Consider the following 26829-nt stretch of genomic DNA (forward strand, 5'->3'; position numbering starts at 1 on the left):
CTGGATTTCCGCCATTGGTCAAGCGCGCGCAATGTTACACAATTTTTTCAATTGCTTCAATGCCGTGCGGGCGGCTGCGCACAGCGAGCTCGTCCAGCTTATTTGAATATCGATGGTTCATAAATGCGAACAGGGGTCTTACGAATACTAGCGATTGATCCGATCAACCACAACTATGGAAAGCCAGCAACATCTACATCTTAAATGCATGTTTGGGCAAAATATTTCTAGATATGCAGTACATTTATGCATTCATCGATTCATTGCAAATTCTCTTTGTTTGAAAGGGAAATTGTGCAAATTTCCTGTAGAAATTATATGGCATTGATGGATTTCCATACAGTTGAGGTTGATCAGATCAATCACAACTATGGACGGCCAGCAATGTCAACATCTTTTATGCATGTTTGTTCAAAATATTTTCTATGATGTACATTCATGCATTCATTGTTTTCTGGAAAATTCACTGTGCTTCTTTTTGTTTACAAAGGACATTGTGCATATTTCCTGTAGAAAAAAGTATGACACTGATGGATTTCCTTAGAGTTACGATTGATTGGATCAATTGTAACTCTTTGTAAGACGAGGCCCTGGTCTATATGTAAGGATGATATCAGCAGTAGATATGAAAGCACTACGATGAAAATTGTAGAGCCGGGCAGCATACAGCCAATAAAGGAGCTTTCGTAAAAATTGATGGTCGGACCATCTGCGCATGCGTTAAACAAGATGTTTCGTCGACCCTCCTGCTTGTTTTTACGACTGTCTACGGGTGAATCGAAGTTGTTCCAAAACTATAAAATGACGATAGAGAGTTTTTTCACGTACGCCTATTGCCTTTTCAATAGGTCCAGACATAACATTTTACTCATATAGTGCAAAATAATGCACGATATAGGTCTACAAGAAAAATACCTGTTGAAGATATGAAAGCACTTCATGAAAACTGGAGAGCACGTGACATAGCCAAATAAAAAATTAAGGAATTTTTCGCTTTGTGTGACAAATCCAGTCATGACGATGAAATTGACGAATGACACATCTGCGCATCCTGTCTGAACTAGTTTTGTCGGTCCTTTAGTTTTATGTTTTCAGGCTGAATCACCGTTGTCCTGAAAACGACAAAATTAGAAAAAAAAATTGGTCACGAATTACCTTCTCAATACATCAATCCTAGTTCAGACTTAACATTTCCACGGACACTGTTTTCGATATAATGCATATACACTGCAAAAATACATGTGTTATTTTAACACCAACTCGGCCTCTGTATAGGAAAGCACCAGAGATGTGTTAAAAAGCACCACTTGGGCTTAGGCGAACACCAGATAGCCATTTAAATTACACTAATCAGTGTTAAAAAAACACTTCTCTGGTGTTTTCCCATAAAGATAGGCCTACTGGGCTAGTCTTAAATTGACACCGGTGTTTTTGCATTGTAGGTCTATATGCAATGTTCACATAAGAACGTTATCAGCATTAGATGTGAACACACCTCATGAAAACTAGAAAGGCGGTCAAAAAATCCTAACAAAATTTTGCTTTGCATCATACCCTTTTTACACACGCTAAAATTTCCTTAACCCCGTACTATAGGTGGGGCTAAATTGCCATTTAGCCCCACTTATACCCTTTTTACACACGCTAAAATTCCCTTAACCCCGTACTATAGGTGGGGCTAAATGGCAATTTAGCCCCACATATAGTACGGGGTTAGGCTTAGCCCACTTTCTTTTTACACAGCATTTTTGCAAAGTGGGCTAACCCCACCTTTTGTACGGGATTATTTGGCCCTGCAAAAAAGCAGGGTTATCCCAGCAATTGCGGTGCTAAGAGCGATAGTACGGCGTTAAGATCGCTAGTGTAAAACGAAAGTGGGCTTAGCTTAACCCCGTACTATAGTACGGGGTTAAGGAAATTTTAGCGTGTGTAAAAAGGGTACGAGTGAATGAGCTACCACTATAGTCCGGGGTTAGCGAGTTTCGTGTGTGAAAAGCAAGCATTCCTTATCCGGGGTTAGCAATAACAATTTGGCATGTGTGAAAAGGAAAAAAAATAGTACGGGGTTAAGGATAGTACGGGGTTAGCGATAGTCCGGGGCTAAGAAAATCCTGTGTAAAAAGGGTACTATAGTACGGGGTTAAAGGGGAATCCAACCCAAATAAAAACTTGTTTTTCTAAGGAAAAGAAAAATCAGACAAGTTGATAGGTGAAAGTTTGAACAATATTGGACAAACAACAAGAAAGTTATGAATTTTTAAAAGTTGTAAATATTGGTAATCACTATACCCATGGAGACTTCAAATTGGCCGCATATGGGATGTCATCGTGATGTAAGGCAAGGACTAGTCTTCCATGTACTCCAATACATATTATGGCTAAAATGTAATTTTTCCCAAAAGTTTTATTTCAAATTATATTTTTCTTTCATGAGGACATAAAACAATATAATACCTGGGTTATATTTAGATTACTGCCCCAGGGGAATGGGTACTTAGGAGAAAACCACAAATCCCTGATAATAAAGTACATGGCCTATGGGAAAGTTGTCCTTGCCCCTTGTCATAATTTACTTACCCAGTTGCCAATTTGAAATCTACATAGTATTAGTGATCTCAATTTTAAAGCAGCTATAACTTTCTTATTACTTGTCCGATTTCTTTCAAACTTTCACCATTCTGTTTAATTTATTTTTCTCCTTCCCAACACAATATTAAATGGCCAAGGCTGGATTCCCCTTTAAGCTTAGCCCACTTTCTTTTTACACAGCATTTTTGCAAAGTGGGCTAACCCCACCTTTAGTACGGGATTATTTGGCCCTGCAAAAAAGCAGGGTTATCCCAGCAATTGCAGTGCTAAGAGCGATAGTACGGGGTTAAGATCGCTAGTGTAAAACGAAAGTGGGCTAAGCGCTCCCATTCATGCCCCGCAACAGTGCCGGCCCTGTTGTCCAATCAGAGGTAAGCATAATGAATATTCATGAACAGCGAACACGGCGATGAGAATCAAGCAAATAACGTAATTAGGTCTATCGTATAGCCGGAGTGAAGTACTTGTACTACGAATGATCGACAAATGTATTTAAAGCGCGCGCGATTTTGACCCGAATGACCCCTCAGTGCGCTCGTGAATATTCATGAGCTACCACTAGTCCGGGGTTAGCGAGTTTCGTGTGTGAAAAGCAAGCATTCCTTATCCGGGGTTAGCAATAACAATTTGGCATGTGTGAAAAGGAAAAAAAAATAGTACGGGGTTAAGGATAGTACGGGGTTAGCGATAGTCCGGGGCTAAGAAAATCCTGTGTATAAAGGGTTTATAATGCTTTTGATGAGAGTGACGATTGTACCATCTAAGCATGCGTTAACAATCATGATCGATCATTGTTTAAAAATATTTTTTTTAATGAATAATGTTTATAATGCAGCACCAGGGTACTACTTAGAGAGCAGCTATGGAGCCAACACTTTGACCACGCCTCCAGTAGGCCCTTCCGGTCCGCATTGTCAAGTAGAGCTCTTTTACTACATGAGCAATTCATCCGCGCAGTTGGAGCTGCGAGTCTACGTGGTATCGGGACCTCAGCTTGCTTTCTTCAGCGGGAGAGATTCGGCGGGCCGATGGGAGAAGGCCACTGTGATAGTCGGAGAGTTCACCTTTCAGTTTATGGTAGAGTATTGGCCACCAATTATCTTCATACACATAACGCTCAGCTTCGCAGTTCTGTGTGTAATTGGGGGCGTCGTAATTTTGTGGTTATGACTCTCGTCTTGCAATCTGAGGGAGACGTGGGTTCGTGGGTTTGCATGGGGGTAACGCAGCGAATTCTCAAATTAATAGACTTTTTATATTACAAAAAAGGGTGATTCGTATTGTTAGTCATGCAGAATTCAGGGCACATACAAATATTCTGTTTTCGAGAAATAAAGTCTTGAAGGTTCAAGATTTATATTATTTTCAACTCGGACAGTTAATGTACAAGTTTATCAATAAACAATTACCTTTACCTTTTACTGATATGTTTGTAAAAAACTATACAATTCATAAGCACTTCACTCGCCAGGCGAGTTCCTTTCATTTACCTTTGAATAGAACATCGTTTGCACAGAAGACATTTGTTTTTATTGGTCCAAAATTATGGAATTCTTTTTCAAAGGATATTATACAATGTAATTCAATACAAAATTTCAAAGGAAAACTTAAGAAATATTTTCTGAATTCATATTAGATTATCGTTTTTTTCCCAAAGTAATGTAATTCAGAACTTAATATGTAAATGTGTTTATTAATTTCTCTTTTATGTTTAATCGTTTTATGATTTCTGTATACAGTGTATACTGAATCTTTTTTTATTATTATTATTTATTTATTTCTATTTGTTTATTTCTTATTCATTATATATATGTACAGTATATACATTGTTTATTTCTTTATTTTATATCATTTTTTATTCATAAAATGTACTTATAAAAGGGGGCCTTCACCCTACAAGCTCTGCTTTTTAGTTGGTCTCCTTCTCTTTCGATTTCATGGTCTTACTGTATTATAAAAAGTGATTTAAATGTTGTATTTTGTAAATATGTATATTGAACTATCATTGTAAATGTAAAAAGATTGAAAGAGGAAATAAATGAATTGAATTGAATTGAATTCCCAGCCATGGCGTGTTTTCCTTCAGCAATAAAGTTACCCACATTTATCTGCACTCATTTAAGTGAATTGGTACCCGGTAGGAAGAAATTCCTCTAATGCTTAAGCGCATATATGCTACATATAGGAAGCGCAGTGCTTTGTATCCACAGGCAAACAACGCTATATAGATCAACTGTTTTTATTAATGTTGTTGTTATTATTATTATTAATCATATTTTGATTTACGAAGATCAAATCAATACATTCATGGAGCGCGGCAAAAAATAGGAGTCAATTATTGTGTTATTTACTTACGGTGTTCTATCATTCGTGTGAAAAGTGCATTTAATTTATCTATGATATAAATGAAAATCGATGTAGGCGCAGATGAACCAATTTTCGTTTGATTTGAATGAAATTAGATCTGCGCATGTTCTATCGTACATTCCCTCAGGACTACGCATGCGCAGATTACTCGCTTTGTTATGTTTTCAGGACTGAGCATGCGCAGACCAATGCCTATATTTGGATGACGTAGAAAATCGATCTGCGCAGGGTCTGTTTTGAATTTTCTCGAGAAAGAGCATGCGTAAATCAATTCTTATATAATTCTTCCGCCCTTGTTCTCTTCCACCTTAACGTTGATATTTAATTCCTAAACGTTGTTATATTTATTTCAGCTTGCATTCGATCATTTATATTTCTTGCCTCCCGATGGTGAATTTATGGCTCTAGATGGTATATCATTTATCCAATGCGACAGAAAAATCCAAACAACGACATCCCAAAGTAAGCGTTTTTTGTGTTTTTCAGTTTTTATAATTTTGCGGGTTTTTTCGTTTTGTTTACAATAATATGTTAGTAATTTGATCAAATACTATATATATTTCAACTAACAGGAATTTCTTTTAGTTCTTGTTCTGCCCCTATTGTCTTACTTATTGATCAGAAAGATGTTAATTTTCTTTTATAACGAAGCATCTGTAAAAAAAAATACTTCTGTCTCTTTGAATGATGTAGGTTCAAATGCAATGGAGTACCTTTTACAGTGCAACATTTTGAAATCATGGCATAAATATATCACTGTTTTACCGATGTGATATTTTTTCAAAGGGTTTCATAACTCCTAATTATTCAGTATGTTCCCTTTTCACATATTTTGTTTTCTTGGATTGATTCGCATTTTGTTACTATTTTGGATTTTTGTCTTGTTATTCATATCTATATTAACTTTTCTTTTGGGTGTGTTTGTTCACGTTATGCGATCACCCACCTCAGTACATTTTTTACAATAAAAATTATCCCTACTTCATTTTATTACTATTAGTTTTTCAAATGTGGTTTAAATGTGCTTTATTCTTACAAAAATGCAATCTGACATATCCCGTTTAACCTAAATAATTGATGTCATGGGCTGGCAACATCGTGTTTGTATTTCACCTAATTCATGCTACTTCACATTATTAACTCGTTTAGCAACTACTTCAGTTTTTCACCTGCATTTACACTATGAATTCGTATAGCGACTACTTCTATTGTGACGTCATCTAAGCCTACTCAGTCCCAGCCCCCTACAACAAGTGGCATACCACCAACAACACGACCTACCACCATGACCACTCAATCAACTAGAGGGGTATCAGAGAGTACAACAAATGTGAGAACGACAGTGGAAAATAATGATCCAACGGGAAATTCTCCGAATAGTGAGTGACCATAATTATGATGATATTGCCGCTGCTGCTGCTGCTGCTGATGACGATGATGATAATGACAATAATAATAATAATAATAACAATGATGACAATAATGATAATAACAATGATAACAATAATGATAATAACAATGATAATAACAATAATAATAGCAATGATAACAATAATGATAATAACAATCAATAATAATAATAATAACAATAATAATGATCATATAGTGTGGATCCAGTAAAAAATCGAATCTGGAAATATTTGTAAAAATGTGTACATTTTTTTTTCTATTTCGTTTTATTTTCTTCTATTTTCTAAATAGCTGCTCTTATTGCCTCTCTGTCAGTCATATTCGGTGTAATGCTTATAGGTCTCGTCGTTCTATCTCTCGTTTTCTGGACCAAAAATCGAAAAAAGTAAGCGAAATAAAATTTTCATTTGTCAATCAACATTACTGTACAACAACTAATTGATAAACTATTAATTTTTGAAGTGTAAAAACGAGATATTAAGTTTGTTCAAACTGTAGTAGTACCTTTTAGCAGTGATTTTCTGTTGGTTCAATGCTCAACTGACTTGACGCCAGTTGCTTGAAAGAAAAGACCTGTAGATCGAGATGCCGACTGCCCCCCCCCCCCCCCTTCGATAGTTTTCAATGATGACTTTAAAGTAAATAATAATAATATTGATAGTAATAATAATCGATGTTTTTTCGTCTCACTAAAGGTTGTAATCAATACAATTAATCCAATGAATTGAAAGTCATTAGTGTCATTTTCCTTGTTTTACTCCAAAAAATGAAGATAGTTTTATTTTACCTTCAGTATATATATCAAATTATTTCACATTGCTTCTGAAAGAAAAAAAAACTTTTGTTATCAGGAACCATAAAAATTGAAATTGATGCATTATACATAAACATATGGGGCAGCTGTATATGACGTCACAATTCAAAAACTTGACATTCTAAAAACTGTTTTTAAATCTTTGAGGGATTTTTTCAAACCTTCACCAATGTTTTTTTTTTAAAGATATTTTTACATCAATTTGTTCTTCAAGGTGAACTTCGCCTTTAATTATGCCCAACCGTATTGATGTGCATTTACATTTCTGCACCATTCTGTCGTAATACAGATGTGGTTTTTTTCTTCTTCCTTGTCCTCTTTCTTTTCACTTTTCGATGTTATAGATATCTATCAGATGAAGTTGACAGCCCTAGTTATAGCAAAACCTCTGATTCGATTAAGGTAATAAAAAGCGAAAGAGGGTGAAACATATTTAAAAACATTAATAACAGGTCAGATTATATCTAGCGAAATTACTAAATGACTCTAGTTTGGCTTAAAGGGGTACTGTGGGTTAAAATGATATGATTTAAACTTATTAAGAAAAATTCAGACAGATAGGAGGCAGTAAATTTGATCAAAATCAAACAAGGAATAACAAAGTTATGACATCTTAAAGATATGCATTATTTTTTTAACAGTTTTAATTGTTTCGTTAAGTGGGAAACGTATCATACACATAAGTATGAAAATATTAAATAAGTATGATTTCATATAATAAAAAAGAAAAGGGAAAGTAGTAAATACAAACAAACAAATAAAGTGACTCGAGACACCACGGCCCAGAACACAAAGCTTAGCAATCATCTTAGAAGATTTTTCTAAGATTAATTGCATTGACTGCAGTGTACAAGTAGGTCCTATTGGTGAATATCAAGCGTATACGATTGATCGCTAACCTTTGTGTTACGGGCTTAACGGACTCTACTTTCTTGATTATAATGCACCGCGAGCACTGATACCCAGAGGCGTCGATCCTGGGGGGGGAGCAGGGGGGCGATCGCCCCACCAATGAAAATATTGCGGGGCAAATATATCGTTTCCCCCCCCCCCCCCAATAATTCCGCATGTGCAAAAAATAAAATAAGATTGTAATGTTACATAGAAATCAGCAAGCGAGATTGAAATACACAACTCGTTCTTTATCTCAAATTGTGCTCAAAATGTCCGCTTTTCAGATTGGAATCTAAAATTTTTTTAGCTCGCTCTTCGCGCTCGCATCATTTCTGTAGCAAAAACCCATACTTTTCATGATTAAATAGGTGAATAGAATGTCCCGTTTTCAGTTCTAGACCTCAAAAGAACTCCCACTTCGATTTGCAATAATCTTTTGTTGGATATATATCTTGTTCTTTATTAAAAACGTCCATTAAACTCAATTTTTTCAGATCGAAATATCAAAATTTTCAGCTCGCGCTTCGCGCTCGCATCTATTGTTTTTTAGATACCCATCTTAATCATAAGTACCAAAAATGCTTAGAATATAAAGAAATTTCAGCTCGCGCTTCGCGCTCGCATTAATTTGTTGGTGAGATATGTGTCTCTATCTCATGAGTCATATATATATATAGGCATATGTGTGTGTGAGTTTGTTAGTTTGTTTTGTGTGATCGAGTGCCTTTGGAAAGCTGATTCATGATTTTGCATGCCCCCCCCCCCCCCAATCTGAAAAATGGATCGACGCCCCTGCTGATACCTTATTTTCATCCAATGATTTATGTTTAAGTCGCTTTTAATTCTTTCCTTTAGTTCGCAAACACCATGGACAATCAACATACCACAACATAACAGGCATCAGACCGTATAACTCAACCATGTGCTGTAACTGTTTGGAAAGGGGTATGCTTTGTGAATTCAAGCCTCGATTAAAGGCGACCGCGCACCTTGCGATTGGTCTGCGACTCAATTTTGGAGTAAAACGTTGTAGAATGTGATGCTAATAATGAGACTTGGAATATCTTAATGTGTAATGTTCGAAATCATCGTACGAATCTCTATGTTCAAATCTGTGACTATATGCTATCATCCTTCTTAGAATAAAAGCAAATTTAATATCTAGTCGTAATGTCGTAATGACGTCATAGCAGTCGTACGATTGGCTACGATTTGAAACTAATTTGGCCTTTACTCCAAAATAAAGGCTTACAATCTTACAAAATATTTATATTAGTATTCTTTCAATTAATTTTAACCTCAAATAAAATGACATGTTCCATTCACATTTTCAGAAAATGAGCAAAATGCGATTTGTTCCAAAATCGGATAGCGAACAGTCGTAAGGTGTGCGATGGCCTTAAGAAAGATTTTTGACATCATCAACTGTACATCTCTCAGGACGTGGAAGGATTTTTTTTTGTGAAAGGCTCCAAGTGCTCAAAACAACATAATGTTTGTCAATGAAATAACCCCACCCGCTGTATCTCTCTTCTCTCCGCTTCTCTCACATACACACTCACACACAAACCCGCACCCCATCCCTGGGAAGCGTTTCATCAACATATTTTGTCCGAGTGACAGATCTAACAACTTTCCTTGATTTTGATTGGCTCAGAAGCTCTGTTAATATGGTACGTAGCTGTCGGATAAAACAGGACTTGTTGGACGTTTTATCTTACAAGTCCTGTTTCATGATTCATCCGAGAGTTTTCATAGTAACATTGCTTCTCAGTCAATCAAAATTAAGGAAAGTTGTCAGATCTGACAACTTGGCAGACAAAAATGTTGATGAAACGCTATCCAGAGGTTAAATCAAACCCGAGTTGAGAATACTCCTTTCTTCTTTCTCTCTTTTTTTTCTATACCTCTTTTATCTCCATGGCTTTCTTTAGTGCCCTTCTCTTTACTTGCCTTGACATGCTTGAGGGCGGGTACTACAGGAATGCCAGAGCCGAAGAATCTTTTTCATTTTAAAATGATAAATAGGGAAATGTTTAAAGAAAGAAGAAAATATTAACCTAATTTTAAAGAAAGGACATTATCTCTTCCTCCCCTTCAAAATGCCTAAATAATTTCGATTGGATTGATAAATCTAGGACGTACATTTCTTAACAGTTTAACCTGAATGATATTATGATGAAATCATTGTATTATGTGTTTTCTCATTTACATTTTTATTTTGAATACCCCACCCCTTATAAAGACTTCCCGAAACCATATGATCTAAGTCCTCTAGTTGTTTGAAAATAAAGTTTATTCGTTTTGGAAAAGAAGAAAAGTCTTTAATTTCTATCAAATGCTGTTATTTTTTGCTCAGATAGCTGGTCTTTGCATTTATCTTTATATATGTTTCCTGATGTACAAATTACCTGTGTGTTTTTTCAATATGATGATATAAGATTTAGTTTGTAATTGTTTCGCCACAGATCTATTGAAATAGTTCTGTAATATCACTATACTCTATGTTTGCTTTGATTGTTTCAATAAATACACAACTTGTATAAACGACATAAAAATGCGACAAGAATTATTCTGTAACAAATCATTTATTCCCATAGTCATTTAGAAAGGCTAATATCCAGTCTGGCGAATAATGAGAAGATACTTTGGATATAGTGGCTGATTAAACAGAGGACTACGAATGAAGTGGGGAATGGTGAGACGAAAATTCAAAAAGAGAAGAAATGGATGAAGGAGAGGAAGAGGGAAGAAAATAAATTATGAAAAAAAGAAGAATGGTGGAAGAAGTAGAAATGAAGGAAAAAATGACAGGCGGTTAAATAAACGCGAATGGCGAATTTACTCGCGATAATAAAAAAAATCGAGTCATCAATAATTTGCTGTTTGCAATTGATTGCAAATGCAACCATACACCGCCCCTCCCAAATACTCCCTTCGAATATAATATCCTGATTACACCATGCCGAAAATGATCGATCAGAAATGACGTCATAATAAATGGTTGGATATTCTTAATGCGCGCTCTCCTATTTAGGCCCGTTCTCATAGAGCTGTATGCATAATCACTGTGCAGACTACAATATATAGAAAAGGAATTCCGCATGTGCACTATGTATTTTATGATGCATGGCGTAAGCACCAGTGGCAATGCATACGCGCTTGTGAATGTTATGCGCGCGCATGCCATTCTCCATGGCAACGCGCTCAACGCAACAAGTGCATGCAACATGAGCTGAAACAAAAAAATAAACAAAACAATTTCAATGGATTTTTCTCTGAAGAAATGGATGCTCGAGCTTTGTGTGTGTCTGTTGCTGGATTTTTCTGAATCTTCGTTATTCGCCTTTTTTATCCTTTTGGGGAAATAAAGATGGATTTCTAATTAAAATGGGCAAGGAGAGCACGCGACATAATAAGGGAAACTCGGATGATGAGAACTGGCGAAATCAACGAAGCAGGGTGGCTTCCCCGAAGAAAGTGACAACGGGATCATCTCGAGTTTCATCCACCTCATCATTGGCGTCGTCATCATCGAGCAATGCTCGACATAGACGAGAAGGAGGAAAAGTTTCCATGTCTTCATCCACATCATCCTCAACGACATCAGTAAGTGATTTATTTTTTAAACTCTTGAAAGTCTTTTAGAATAAAAAGAGAGAAATGAGAGAGTTGTTGAACTCTTAATGATGGGGTGACCATAATTTGCGCACATTTTTAAAAATAACCATGAAGTTGATTTTCAATCAAAAATTTCTCACAGTTCACACAAAATTAATCAAAATCATAAATAGGAGAGGTCTACCAGATGGAAGGCAAGATCCCAAAGTCAAATTCGCTTGACGGAATTTTAAAGTAGGTCAAGGGTTTCGCTGGAATCTTGATCTCAAAATACATGGCGATCGACTAGTGCGCGCTCGGCTGAAAAAGAGTGTCATAAAAAAGTGAAACCTTATTAATTTGCGCACGATCGTTTTGCAAAGCTTTAGAAAAGAAATCAAGCAGACAAAGGTAAGATAATATCAGATGGAGGTTAAATGCCATAAATTCGGTTGGTATCACATTTTACTGACCACTTTGGAAACCTCTGCTTGCAAACTGGCGATTTCTTGATGCCAGTGGCATAAAGCCCCCCCCCCCCCCCCCCCCGGCGGATTTCACCGGGAAAAGAAAAAAGGGAGGGAGAAAGAAAGGGAAAGGGGAAGGAAAAGGAAAGGGAAAACGAAAAGAAAACGAAGATTTTGTTTTATGGAAAAGGTTGGAAAGCGGGAAAAGGAACTAAAGAAGAACATTTGAGAAAGAACAAATCATTCTGAAATAGGCCTATGTAATGCAATAACATGATGGGAAATAAATTAAAAGATGACAAAGTGGCAGACAATAGCGGGAAACGAAGGTAGATTGCCTTAGCCTAGTCAAAAGCCAAATTGGAAAACAAAGAAAAGGGACAAGAAAAAAAAATAACACGACCGGGCTGCCGAGGATTGAAAATAAAGAGCGGGGAGAAAGATGGACAGCACACAACATTGTGCTATAAAGCTTGCTTAATTTTATGCAAATAAGCTACCGGACCGGGCTTTGCCCCAGACCCCACGCAGTAGGGGCTCTTCATCTATAACCTTCAAATGGATCTATAACGCCCCCTGTAGGGACCCTTCTTTCAATCACTGGCGTACAGGCGTGGGGGTGTCTTGGTTCCACACCCAAGAGGAAATAAAAGAAATTACAGGAGACAACGTATTACGAAATGAATGGAAACAATGAAATGTGTTATTTGCTGAATATAATGGAAAAATCTATCACATAATTAGAATTTAATATCCATAGGCATTTTTTTCATTTCCAGCTCGCTTTGCTCGCTGGGGACTGTTTACAAATTTTCCCACATTGCTATGTTTTGCCCCCTCAAAATATTTGGTTCATTACGCAACTGGGTTGAATAAATGTGTTGTGTAAAAGCTATATTCTGTATATACCCGCGATTTGATTAGAAATATCGGCATTCTGCGAGGTTTAAATGGCTTTGATATCAAGAAGTTCTGGGGGCTCCGCCCCGGACCCCAACCACATAGCAATGCCGTATATGAGTATGGAATGGTTGAACCATGGCCCCAAAAGTTCTACAACCAAGAACAAAAAAAAGGAAGGAAAGAAAAACAAAAGAAAAGTGTGGGATATGATTTATTTACTGAATTTTGTGTCAAAGAATAATCTCAAAGTTAGATTCTTATGAAAAGGCGATTTTTTTCTCGCTCGCTTCGATCGCTCTTTAAGCAGCTTTTTAGCACATGCGCCATACTGCACCCCTCGTTTTTTTGTACTCTTCATGCTACTGCCGCAAAGAATCCTGTTCACAGTGGCGTACAGACCACAAAAAATGAATGGAAAGAGAGAAGATTGAAATATATTATTCTCTGGATCAAAATCTATCACAAAATTTGATTTTTGTATTTAAAATGTCAAAAAAATTCGCTCGCTCGCAACTTTTTTTTTTAAGATGAATTCTGCCCTATACGCAATATCTGACCCTCTCAAAATAGTCGGCTAATTACACCATTACGCCTGTTCATACCATGATATGACCGGGAAATTTTTGGCTCTTGCCAAACATAACATAAGAAACGTACAACTTAATAAAAAAATTATACTTTTGGCTTCCCATACTTAAACCACAACTTTAAACCTGAGTCTAAGTTAAACCTGACTTCAGAATACGGGCCTATGTGTTCAAACTTTGCGGACATTTCAAAAATCATTCATCAGGCTAAACTTCATTCATATAATATAACCTATTCAAATTTTATTTTTAGACAAATGAAACCTATTTAAATAATACTAACGTTATAGCTTGGGCCTACCAAATTAACGTCAAGATCGTAAACTAATAAATTGTTGACGAAAATGTGATGTAGATCTAGATTTAGGTTAAGGGGTTTCGCCGAAGAACGTTCCGAAAGAGTGTGAACTAACTTTGCGGACAAAAACTTTCTGAAGATTCAAACAAAAACAACTTGTGGACGTACATGTATAGAATCGGTCAGTATATATCACGTTTTACAGGGGCCGCGGAAGCGTAAAAATGACCATAGGATTGTAATTATTTGCATGGTCAGCCCCCCCCCCCCCCCCCCCCCACTTTGAAAAACGTTCCGCGGCCCCTGATTTTATTCACATTTTTTAACGATTTCTGTTTCCAAATTGATGTTTTCCTGATGCTTGTTAAGAATTTCGGGTTTTTCTGAACGGGGGTAATTAAAGCGGTGACAAATTTGCCGATAGTTTGCTAATATTTTCGTGTATACTGATCTCATCCCAAAGAAGTTTACTGTACAGGGTGATTTAGGACGGGTTGCTTCTTAATATGATGACTAGTGGGGCGTTGCAAGAAACTTGCGATCAATTGCAAGTCTATATTAGTTCCCGAAATCAAGCATATGCCGTGCAATTGTAATTTTGCGATTGATTGCTAATCTGCTCCATGAAACAAGGAGTATAATCTGATTTGCTACAGTTAAAAAGTGATCAATCAATTGTGAAATTGCAACAGAATATTTGAGATTGATTGCAAATGTTTTCTTGCAACACCCCCTATGTCACGTTTTAAAGAAATTGAATAATTTTTTTGATAAAATTCCGAAGTATAGACACACGCGAAGAGTTTGGACCCTGCCATAATGTCTTCATCATTCTACAATAACATTTTAAGAACGGTCTAGGAAGCATTATAGATCACATTCAAAGATGATCCTCACAGGAGTCACCTAAGAGAAAAAGTGAGGGGAGAGATTGACTCGGAGAGAAAAGGAAAAAAGACTCGGAGTCAGATGAAGAGAGACACAGAGAAAGCTAGAAAGGAAGAAAAGAGAAGAGCAACTTTGAGAGCGGGTAATAAAAAGGGGAAAATGTAGATCTAGTTTAAGGCTAAAAAAGGGAGAAGACAAAGATCATTAGAATACAATCCGCTTTCACCTGAGCATGCTTTGAAAACTCGGATAACAATTTGCTAGGCTTTTTTTTTCTTCTATTTCTTTCCTGGATTTGGAAAAATGAAAGGCCCAATTATAATAACCTTTGTATTTGATACACTACGTTTGGGTAGAGAAAAGCTGGGCAAACGGCACCAGTAAATTTTATGGAATTTACAGATAAGGAGCTGCTTTAATATTTAAGACGGAATCAATGTTTTCATAATGTTATCATACAAGCTGATTAAATTTACGGATATTTCATTATCTTGCAAACGAGAATACAAGTATTCGTTTGCGCTTCGTTTGTGCCGAGTCTATTATTGCTTTGTTTGAACTTTTGAACTGTGAATTCTAATGTTGAATATTTGTACAAACGTTATGCATTTTGTAAAAATAAGTTTATCATTATTCAGGTCCCCATGGAAGACCATTACTTGTTGGTGAATGGGCTTCCCTGACAAAATATCAGAAACAAATAAATAAATAAATATATATGACGTCACAAATTCAATCTTAGATCCAACAGGAACCAAGCAGCAGAAGGATGCTTCCATTTGTAACGTTCAAATCACTTGATGGAAAGCTTTACTTGCGTTTATCTGAAGGGCAAAACAATAATGATGTCAGGATAAATAATGAAATATAAAATATTTAGGACATAAGCTCAATGTCAAAAGTAAATTCCCCCCAAGAACCCCATCAAATCTTTCAATGTAACAAATTGTTCAAATTTAAACCAAGCATGGAATACAGTTGTAACTCATTATTAGGAAGCGGGGTTTTTGGATAATTTGCGACACCCGTTACTTAACGGCTGAATGATGAACCAAAAATGACGCTTTTCAAAAACTGCCAAGAAAAGTGGAAATGCGATGTAATGACTTATTTTCTGAAAGAATTACAAAAATGCTTGCCTTAACGAGTTAAGAAACACAAATTAAATACAACATACAGGCCTACATTTCAATGTTGTTACTTCAATTTGGTAATAAATGTATGTGAAATTATTCATAGTCTTATGCATGCCTCCTAACGCCCCATGATATTGGAATCCTGACTTATATAGCATGATTTTGAAAGAAAGGGGATGTGACAACATGGCATGTGGTAGCGCATTCCATTATCTTATCACATTGAAAATAAACATGAAATCACTCTTGCGAGAAAAAAAATACTCATATCGTCTTTATTTTGTGCTACCCAATCTTAAGCCGTAAGGACAGGCATTTCTGTCATTTTCACAAAACAAGGGGGTATAGGAATTAGTGTACGGTCAGTCGGTCGGTCCGCTGCAAATCTTGCGCATCGAACTATACTCCCTCAGTTTTTAACCGATTTTCATGAAACTTGGCACACATATTTTATGGTGTTGGGGTAAAGATGTGCAAGACATATTTTTCATATGTGTCGGAAATTTTGTTGCCATGGTAACGATATATGACAAAAATAAGGTACAAATCTTGCAGTTCAAACTACTTCCTCGGTTTTTAACCGATTCTCATGAAATTCGGCATTGGTCTTGAGGTACATATATAATGTGTGTGTCAGAAATCATGTTGCCATGGTAATGACACATTATATGGTGAAGATTGGGTGAAAATCAGTGACGAAGAGCGAGTCGAATATCTAGTTGTAATGAAGTCATAGCAATCGTACCATTGGCTAAGATCTGAAACCAATTAGGCCTTTGCTCCAAAATTACGACTCTCAGTCATCAAAAATTTTCTATTAGTATTATTACAATTAAACTGAACTCGAATAAAAAGATACTTTTCATTCACATTTTCAGAAAATAAGCGATTGCTCCAAAATTGGGTAGTGAATTATTCGTAAGGTGTGAGGTGGTCTTTAGAGTGACAAATATACAAGGAAGAATTGTTTTTATTTTCGTTTTGTCCACTAGGTTCACAAATCGGCATCGAAGAGTAGTCAAGAAAGCTGCGGCAGCTCTCATTGCAGAAGGAACAAACGCATGCGGACAAAGTCAGGGAAGAAGCACCATGAAGAAGAGCAAAGGAAGTCTTCTTCATCCTCAGAGAAACTCGGTGATCGACGCCGTTCACTAACCTCTGATGAATCGAGATCGAGACGGACAGGCGACGATAACAAATCAAGGCATCGGTCTGAGTCTAAAGGAACCCGGGCCGACGACGAAGGTTCATGGCGCAAGAGATCACCACCCGCAGGATCGTCTTCGACGAAGGGAGCCCATGGATCTTCACGACACCACACCAAAGACAGTAGAGAAAGTAGAGATATGAGTGGAAGCGGGAAAACAGATCAGCAGCAAAGACATAAAACGTTAGATAAGAAATCCGTTGATCATCCCATTAAGGAAGAAGCCACTACCAGTAAGCTGGACCAAAGTGTCAAGGGATCGGAAGACATTTTCGATTTTGCATCAGATATCTTTAAGGAAGGCGAACGAAAATGCGCGAAAGGCGTCAAATCGAGTTCAGCATCCAGGACAGAAGTCAAGAAAGATGCTCGATCACATCGTTTGCTTAAGCAGACTGATGATCGGAGAAAGAAAGAGTATCTTGGATACCAGCCAACATATGTTCATAAGCTCTACTCTTACGGAATCGACAACAAGGGGAAGAAGGAACCGCAGAAATCTGGACCGAGCAAGAAGGATGAGGAGATGATGTTCAGGAAAAGAGCGGTGTATATGATGCACTTGGAAGAAGAGCGAAAGAGGAAAGAAAAAGCAGAGAAAGAAGCTGAAAAGAGAGGACTCTCAAAATCACTTGAAAACAATATGAAAGATGTGAATGAAAAGCTTGAAGAAGCTTTGAAGGGGAGGACGAGCACCCCTGATTTACAGCAGATCAATGAAACTGAGAGGAGGGAGACAATGGTTACAGAAACAACTCGTTTGCTGCAAGACATGGAAGCAGCTCTGCCGGATGATTGTGAAAGAGAGGCAGTCCCCCAAAGTGCCAAGAAGGGAAGGAGCTCAGAGGGTTGTGGCTGGACCGGTCCCGATGTACATCATTTTTCTGAAGCAATGAAGGGATGTTCTACGTCAAATAAGCATGACGGTGGTAAACCGACAAACTTCAGCAGTGGCAATCCTGATCCAGAGAGAATGGATACTTCTGCTGACCAGACCACGGCAAAGATTAACACTGAAGACGCCCAAGATGAGACGGGGGAAGAAGAAATCTGGAGCTTTGAAAATAGTTCTTCTTCGTGCGATACTTCTGATGGGAAGAAAGGATCAGCAAATATAAATACAGTAAGCAACCATTGCGATGATATGAATGAAGTTGGTATGTCTACAGAATCTGGTGAAGGACATGCAGAAAGCCGGGCTGCAAGAGATGACAGACTGTATGAATCTAACTCGAATGATGCAAAAAGGGAAGGAGAGTCACATGGAAGACACAACGGTCTTCCTCCAGTGATATCCAATCTTCATCAGAAGGATAACGGGAGGGTTTTAGCTGCATCGCGGAAGGAACATGTCATTCGCATTTCCCCTGAAACTGTTTGCAGTAAGATTCAATTGTCAATGACTGACAAAGAGAAAACCGTGAATACACAGCAATTGGAGCAGAGTGATTTAGTGCGTGAATGTCCTGATACTTTAGCGGCAGAGATTGCAGATGTGCAGGAAGCTGGTGTAAAGAAGTTATTAACCGGAATTGCAGAATGCAAAAAGGAAATGATGCCACAGAAAGGTCAACTTGATGTACCAATATCGCGTGTTGAAACACTCCATAGTGGGCCCCATGATATTCCTGGTGTATGCAAGAAAATAGAGCCGGGGATTCCCTTTGAAACCGAAGTCACTATATTTGATCCTTCAGAGTTTCCCGCTTCAACAAAAGACATTTCCAGCGTGACACATGCTAATAAAGTCGACATAAGTATGTCATCATCGGGACATACAGAAACGGAAGCAAAGGAGAACGTGCATCAGACTACGGATCCTGAAATACCATTGACAAAATCAAACTCTGTGCCTAGACGTTATGGTACTCCTATGCAATTGCAGAGAACGGATCCAGTGGATATATTGCAAAGTGATGCGATCGCCTCTAGCCATTCTTCGTCTACAAAATTGGCACCAAGTCAACAATATACCCGAATTGCACCTGCCAAGACAGTCAAAGCGACACCGACATATGTTCTATCCCCTGCACCAGGTTATGTCCAACTCACGCCACAACAGACTTTAATTATGACGTCGTCTGCTAACGTTACACCAACAAGGAATGTGTTACATGTGATTGGAAATAAAAATCAAGGTATGATTCAGACGATTGAAAATAACAGTGTCTGTCTACAAAGGCAACCAAGACCCATAGATGTGAAAGGACCAACGATGCAGATTCCTCATGGAGATGGATCTGTTGTCAGTCAGGTAAATAATGCTGCTTGTCTATCAGTTCCCCCTTTGGTCGTTTTGCCAAACAACGTCCTTCATGGGGTCAAAGGCCAACAAGGACAAAATATGAACTTTGTCGGTTATGACTTTATTGGTACTCAAATTGCAGGTAGAACTGCTTCTAAATCGGATTATCAACGCGACATGGATCGAACGATGTGCCTTGATCAAAGACGCAACACAAGCAGTCAAGCTCAAAAAGAAGTTTTCATGTTAGGAACCGATGGAGGAACCCAATCGACGAAGTTAGTACATACTGAAACAGCAGCTTTGTCCTCCACGCCACAAGGGCTGCTGGGATACATCAATGTTCCGGTGATCAAAGACGACCAAGGACGTTTGGTGATGATTCTTCCTAATGAGAAAGGAATCATGGGATCGAACCAGGCAAAAACATTTGAAGTTGGTAATGTGTCTTCAAATCAGACTAAGATGGGCTCAAATGTACCAATGGTTGATCAGGTTTCTAAACAAGTACAGCAAGCCTTTTCAACGAATGTGTCGATTGAAACATCCAGACTCCAACAGCCTTCCATATTGCGGCAGGATCAGGACATGGCTCATACCACAGCGCAATTACAAAAGAACGCTAGGACCTTGGTTCCTCGTACTTCACTTGTAACCTCAAATGAGGGAACTTCCAAGTCTACAATTGCAGAAATACGGGCAGCAAGCACATCATCTGTCACTTCAAATGCTAATGTCTCTGAAGATAGTAAGCAGAAGATTGATGACAGTCACGGCAAGAGCTCATCCATTAAGCCCAAAGATACTCTAGAAAAGGGTGAAGAATGTAAAAAAGACCATGGATCACTCAATAGTAAGAGTGTTGATGAGTTACGAGTTCGTCAGAAAGCCGTTACTTCTAAACTCAAAGAACTGAGGAGTGTTAGAGTATTGATTGCCAAACATGGTCGAATGGAAGAAATAGAATGCGTTAGGATGGTAGAACGATTGAAACAAGTCGAAGATCTCTTCTTTCGGCAACTGATTGCTACTTCAAAGGAACTTGATGATAGGCTGAGTAATGCGCAGCAAGGTGTCAAAAGAGATGCCAAAGTGGTATCTACATATAACTCTGTAAAGGGTAAAGGAGTTAGAGAATCAAATTTGACAGATTCAAATATGCCATCTTCGGGGAGTGTCGCCAACAAGATGAAACGATCCGATGAGACTGTTGATAAATTACTCAACACCGCTAATCTCCTACGCAATTGTATTAACGCAATGGCAAAGAAGAGACATGGAAGACCTGAAAGGATAAATGAAAACACTTCCATTCAGAACGGAGAATTACGCTGTGATGCAGGACGATGTCAAAAAGCTGCAGAGGCCAAGAATAAATCAAAAGGAAATGGAATGGAAGAGCGGAATTCAGAAACACTGAAGGACCATGAGACCCCACATGGAAGTTCAACCACGACGGTGTCGACGGACCTAGGGTGTGACTTGAGTAACGGGTCACCCGAAGGAGAGCAGTACCACTTACAGCCACCTGATACAAATGCAGAAGCCTCAACCGAAAAGATTGTTCTGAGATTGCAAAGGGTGCGGAACAGAGAAGATTCCTCCTCAGCATCAGTGGAGGGCATCCAAAGTAAACACTCACCCCACAGTAACGGTATCAGAAAGGAGGTAGACACATTACTGTTGCAAGAAAAGTCCTGCAATTCACTTGGGTGCTACATGAGGAACGTGAATAAAGCAGATTCCAGTGGAAACTTTCATAATGAGAGTAATAGTCCTGAAACTAATAGGAAAGTCAACAGAAGCAAAAAACCAACTGAGGTCATGACGTCAGAAAGTAAGTTCGGATGTTCTAAAGAATCATCAAATAGCAGCGGAAAATATGTTACGAGCAAAACATGCAACAGAGATGACACTAGCACTGGATCAAGAAACGAGGCACAGAAGGGCTCCCAGATAGAAAAGAAACATGCCGTATTCACTGGACCAACGAAGGAGCAAGTCCAAGAAGAAGATAGGCGAGAAAGAGAAATGGTTAAAGAAGCGTGGAATCGGGTGTTTCCAAGGTCTTCTGTGAAAGATCCTTGCAGCAATTACATAGAGAGCTCCAGTTCAAGTGAAAGTGAGCAACACACTAGTTGTACAAGTGAAAAGGGAGAAAAACTTCGAAATACTGGTAAGGACATACATAGGCAGATAAAGCATGTTTATGGAAATCCAGTTATCCGAGGAAACCTCGCAAGTATTGGTAACATCAATGTCACCAGGCAGGTTGGGGGAAGTTCAGAAACGAAGTTTCAGTGGCTGCTAAAGCAACTACAGAAGAAAAGGAACGGAGGGTCACAGGTGAAACAGAAGAATCAGCTAAGAATGCAGATGCCTTTCGATACAAACAGTGAAGATGGCAGAGAATATGTATCTATGGTTTCAAGAGGTGTTCAAACTCGCAAAAGTAGAATCACCAGCAATGACACCGGAATCGGCTCCCGTAAAGAATTCATGACAGGTCAGGTAAAGGTAGATGAAAATAAAGAAAATTCTCTTCCTACTTGCCTCTCTCATTTTAACCATAATTCTTCGTCGGACAATCAGAACTGCCAGACGAAAAAAAGAGGACGGGAATCGACAGGAAGTAGCGGGAAACCACTTGAGAAACTACCTCGGATACGATCACCCACACTCAACGTCGAATCAAAAGGGGAGATTAATCAGATGGATGATATACAAGATCTGATCTCCTTGCGAGAAGAAGTCTTATCACGTCAATCCAGTTCTAGTGAGGGCACTGTTGAGTATTGCGACAACTTGATATCTGTAGAGGAAAACTTCCGACAGCTCAAGCCTGTGGAAAAAGAGAAGAAAAAGTTTCGGAGCACTGGGACAATGACAGCCCCAACAACGGGAGACAAGTCGTTTATGAAGCCAAGTAAAGCCAGCAGTAGTCGCAAGTTTGCAACTAAGACACGCGGTCATGGAACTTATGGCTGGTGCAAGAAAAGAGTCGTACGGAAGATTTCAAAGTCTAAAGGAAAAAAGGGAACCAAAGTGTCAACAGCTAAAGGCAAAGTTAAATCAAAGGTGGCATCTTCCAAGAAGAATGATTTTGTTCTTATATCAGATGATTCGTTAGAAGGGCAGTCAGAAGAGGAAAGTCCAGAGAAGGAAATAATCCCCCAAAAGACAAGAAGGAATACTCTCGCGTCATTATCTGCCCGACTTTGGGACGAGTGTTACTGGTCTACGATAAATGACACTAGTAATCACGATGTAAGTGCGGCAAAGAGTATCCTGCCATCTAATAACAGTCCTCCTACAACTAGAAAAACAGGATTGGAATCGAAGATGCTAGGACTATGGAGTGATCTTCTGAGATACTCTGGGAATCGCCACGATGTTGACACTTTACCCGTTACTTTAGAAGACCTTGACAAGCTGGATCTACCACCAGCAATTGCCAGTTCCATGAAGATACTTCTTGAAGGATATGATATGGTGAAGCAGGGATCAAGTCTTACCAATGAAGACTCAAAATCAAGCATTGACCCTCAGGTCGAATCAATCCTCAATGAAAACAACTCTGCTGTAATACTTCAGATGACGAACAACGAGTCACCCTTCGAAGAAGAAGGAAGAACAGATGATAAAGAAAGCACAACTGACACCTCACCAAGCTATGACGAAGAGAGTCATGTATCTTCAAGCACTTGGGAAGCATCGGTGAGCACTGAATTCTCATTAGAAACCTTGACGTCACATAGCGCAAACACAGTTGGATCTGGTCCCTCCTACCACTCTTCCTCGACGACAGCATCTCCACCATCCCTAAGCACTGAAGATGGATATATCCCAGCGGAAGAACCTGAGAGAAACCTTAGACGGTGGCCCACGAGGATGGAACTTGCATCAGCGAATTACCTTACTGACGCAATCTCCCCTGACATTTCAGCAGATGTCATGAACAGGAACGACCCACACGATGAAGGGGACAGTGGGCGATCGGGTAAATATTATATTTGTTAACGTGTGCAAAATAAGCTGTGATCTATTTATCAAAGAATCAGCAACAATTACAGTCACTTAATTGTCAATTATATTTGTAAAATGATTAATCAAAAGGCAGTTCAAGACAACTATATTAATATGCTATGGTCCATCAGTCAAGTATGTCAGTACCTATATTAGTTGAAATGGCGTCAGAGAATGTCGGACAAGTAGTGGAATCAAAAACATGTATTCCTTTGAGTATGTTTATCAAATAAGCATATAATTCAAAAGAATCACCAAGTCAATTAAATAAAAGATATTTACCCAGTGAAATTCATTGCTTTGTACAAAACAATGTAAACTTCGACACAGATGTTGGAGCATTTCTGAACTAAATTCTCAAGTAAACTTGGGCTAAACACATTATTCGATCTGGCCAGAGTTATGGCGTAGACCGGTAGGAGGGTATTGGCATATTTTTTTTTTCTAATCGATAACCAGGTAGCGAAAGGGCAGACTCTGTGGCGGTAGGAACGTCGACAGGCTGGCAGATAAGTGGCGCAGGAGACCTCAGGGAGCCAAGGATGTTAACTGCACCCAAGGCAACTGCCAGGAACAGGAGACGACAGAACAGGGTTATGAGCTGGCCAACCATAATCCATGAAGAAGAGGATCCTGATGACGACATTCCTCTGGCCAAGCTCATTGAGATGGAGAGATTGAAGAGACTTCAACAAGAGGCTGTAGGAAATGACCATCCTCTTGAGACACTGTTGAAGGTGGCCAACAAGGACAATAATATGGAGACGAGTCCGTCCTCTCCGGAGTCGGATCTTCCAGGTCCATTCCTCCTTATTCCTTCGCGACTGAGACAAATTTCATTAGACTGCCCCGTCCCAGGGACAGCTGCTGAGGACAAGCAGCAGGATGCAGCAGTATCGAAGCGAAATGATGGCACCAAAGGTAGTGAGCGTTGCGAAACAGCGGAAGCAGATGGTCAGTGTATAGACTATTCCAATGACATTCATTCAAGGCAACAGGAGGAACACAAAGATATGGACGAACAGAGAGATTTGAACATGTCACAGAGTTCAGTTACTTTGAAGAAATCTGGTAAATTCCTGTATGGAGACTCTAAGAAGGGCAAATCCCTGGTGAAGAAACAGAATCCTACATCGAAAGTAGTAGTGCAAGACCTCTCTTCGAATTCCAGTGAGGCTTCCAAGCCGTGTGGTAGACGGTTTGTAGTAAGTTGCTCTCCAGATACAGATGCACTGTCAAACGGGAACCACTTGTACTACAGAAACGATTCAAGTCCTGATATATTTGATTGAACTTATATGTTACGTCAATTTGATACCCATGGACTAGACTAGTTGATTACTAGCTGGGTGCGACGGCTTCTCAGATGCCTTCTAACTCTCATCGTGATTGGTTCATGTGTTTGGAACTGTATGCGCAGAATTAGCGCTTTCCGCTTGCCTGTGGGTTTCGCGCAGACGCACTATAAGAGTCTTCATTGGTATCCTTTTGACAGTATTTGAAGTCTGTTTAATTTTCCTTTGCTTCTTCCTGGTACTTTAAACTGTATGATATCAATAACGTGTGTTTAAATGGTAACTGGAAAATACTCAGAAGTTTCGTTAAGTTTAATGTAAATGAAATGATGTACATTAAAAAAATAAGACTATTTTACGAGGAGCCGACCCAATCTTTGCAAGCTTTCATATGGATTGCATAATGGACCTATATGTCTGTCGGTTTTTTTTATGTCATAGATTGCGGTATTTCAATATTACGTTTGTAAATTGGTCATTCCATCATCTTGCTATTAAAATGTAAATTATCAAGAACATAAAATATGCGATTAGGGGCGATGTCAGGGTATTTTCATAAGGGGAAGATTTTTTACAATTGATGTAAAAAAAAAAGATGGAAGGAAGAAAAGAAAAGAGGTAAGACAGTGATGGATGAAAAAGAAAAGGGCTGGATTATACAAAACTATAGGCTATACATGTACCTCTATTTTTCATTTGAGAAAAATGACGTCTCCACAAGGTTAAAGCTTAATCCTCGCCCTTGATTCCTCCTCAAAATAAGCTGGTGCCAACCCTGGTTGTAATAATCTTTTGTTTCCATTTCAAGAATGTTAAATTCAAATTTAAGATATCAACTTATCGAATCAAATGAGAATTTCCAGCTCACTGTCTTTCGTTTCTGAGTGTGTCTCAAAGTGACAAAAATTCCATGATCACTATGCAAATGTGATTAGATTTAGAAGAACAAAAGTTAGAAGCTTAAGAGTATGTTGTAATATAAATTAACTTTTTTTTCTTTCTGTTTATAATTATAACACATACAAATTTTGATTATTTTTGAGCGAGTTCCAGCTCGATTGTTTATTTGTTGTTTCTATGTATCGTTTTCTGAAGAAGTAGATTTTAAGATATTCTCCCATTAATTCATCTAAGGTCAAAGTTTATACACTTTTGTTTGTCATTACGATTATTATTGTTTTATATTACATGATTATTAGTAAGTTCTAAGTCTGAAGTTATTGGAAGTATTTTACCATCATTGATTAGAACTTCGACTTGGTGGAATAGCTACAATTGTATAGCAGAGAAGAAATAGTTTCTATACGAGTTGACAAATTCAAAATGGAATGAAATCTATGTGGGGAAAAAGTACATCTTCTGCTGTAGTGTTCAGGTCATGTTTTAAAATGCTCCCTATCTGATGTCACACCAAGTTGTTTTAATAACTCCATGAAATTGTAAATAAGTGTAGTACACTTAATATTTGAACAAACCAATATTGTAAATAAGTGTACATGAATATTTGAAGAAACCAATATTGTAAATAATGAGTGTACATTAATATTTGAACAAACCAATATTGTTAATAAGTGTACATTAATATTTGAACAAACGAATATTGTAAATAAGTGTACATTAATATTTGAACAAACCAATATTGTAAATAAGTGTATATTGATATGTAAATAATAGGCCTTAATAATATTTCATTATCGTACAAAGATTGAGAAAAAATGAAAAGGAATGTTCGTTCATAACATCGTATTATAAAACCTTCAATTTGACTTGCAATTGCAAAAAAAGAAAAGGATAAAGCTGTCGTAGTGTATATCGCACAATTGAAATACCTTACATTTCATGACGAGATTTTTATGAAAGTAAAGTATTGTTTTAACTTTATGACATACTTACTGGAATTTATAACATAGCTCTTAAACAAAACAAGAATATGTATAGCGCAATTTAATTGTAAATGTTAATTGCAACATAAAGACAATTGAAAAGGATCTATTTTAGAGTATTGTGAAATCTTTGACAAGCTAGCTAATATAAATGAATTCAAATGTGAAGTTTGACAATGTCTGCAATATGAAAAGAATTTGAAAATAATATATATTTAGA

At 38.0% G+C, this 26829-nt stretch overlaps 2 protein-coding genes across 2 annotated transcripts in view; both read left to right on the forward strand.

Moving 5' to 3' along the window:
* LOC129263307 (MAM and LDL-receptor class A domain-containing protein 1-like) overlaps positions 1-6913 on the forward strand; it is a 44206-nt gene extending 37293 nt beyond the window's left edge. The window contains exons 21-24 of the mRNA XM_064100561.1: positions 3425-3666; positions 5310-5418; positions 6153-6335; positions 6658-6913. Of these exons, the coding sequence (XP_063956631.1) occupies positions 3425-3666; positions 5310-5418; positions 6153-6335; positions 6658-6755 (632 nt within the window). The 3' untranslated portion in view covers positions 6756-6913. The remainder of the gene's footprint in view (positions 1-3424; positions 3667-5309; positions 5419-6152; positions 6336-6657) is intronic.
* Positions 6914-10733: 3820 nt separating this feature from the next.
* On the forward strand, positions 10734-25310 carry LOC135154535 (uncharacterized). Its single transcript, XM_064100994.1, has 3 exons — positions 10734-11683; positions 16946-23405; positions 23891-25310. The coding sequence occupies exons 1-3, from the start codon at positions 11465-11467 to the stop codon at positions 24721-24723; spliced, it is 7512 nt and encodes a 2503-aa protein (XP_063957064.1). The 5' UTR covers positions 10734-11464; the 3' UTR covers positions 24724-25310.
* Positions 25311-26829: the final 1519 nt, after the last annotated feature.

The sequence above is a fragment of the Lytechinus pictus genome, chromosome 6 (genome assembly GCF_037042905.1).
Source record: "Lytechinus pictus isolate F3 Inbred chromosome 6, Lp3.0, whole genome shotgun sequence".
Lineage (NCBI taxonomy): Eukaryota > Metazoa > Echinodermata > Echinoidea > Temnopleuroida > Toxopneustidae > Lytechinus > Lytechinus pictus.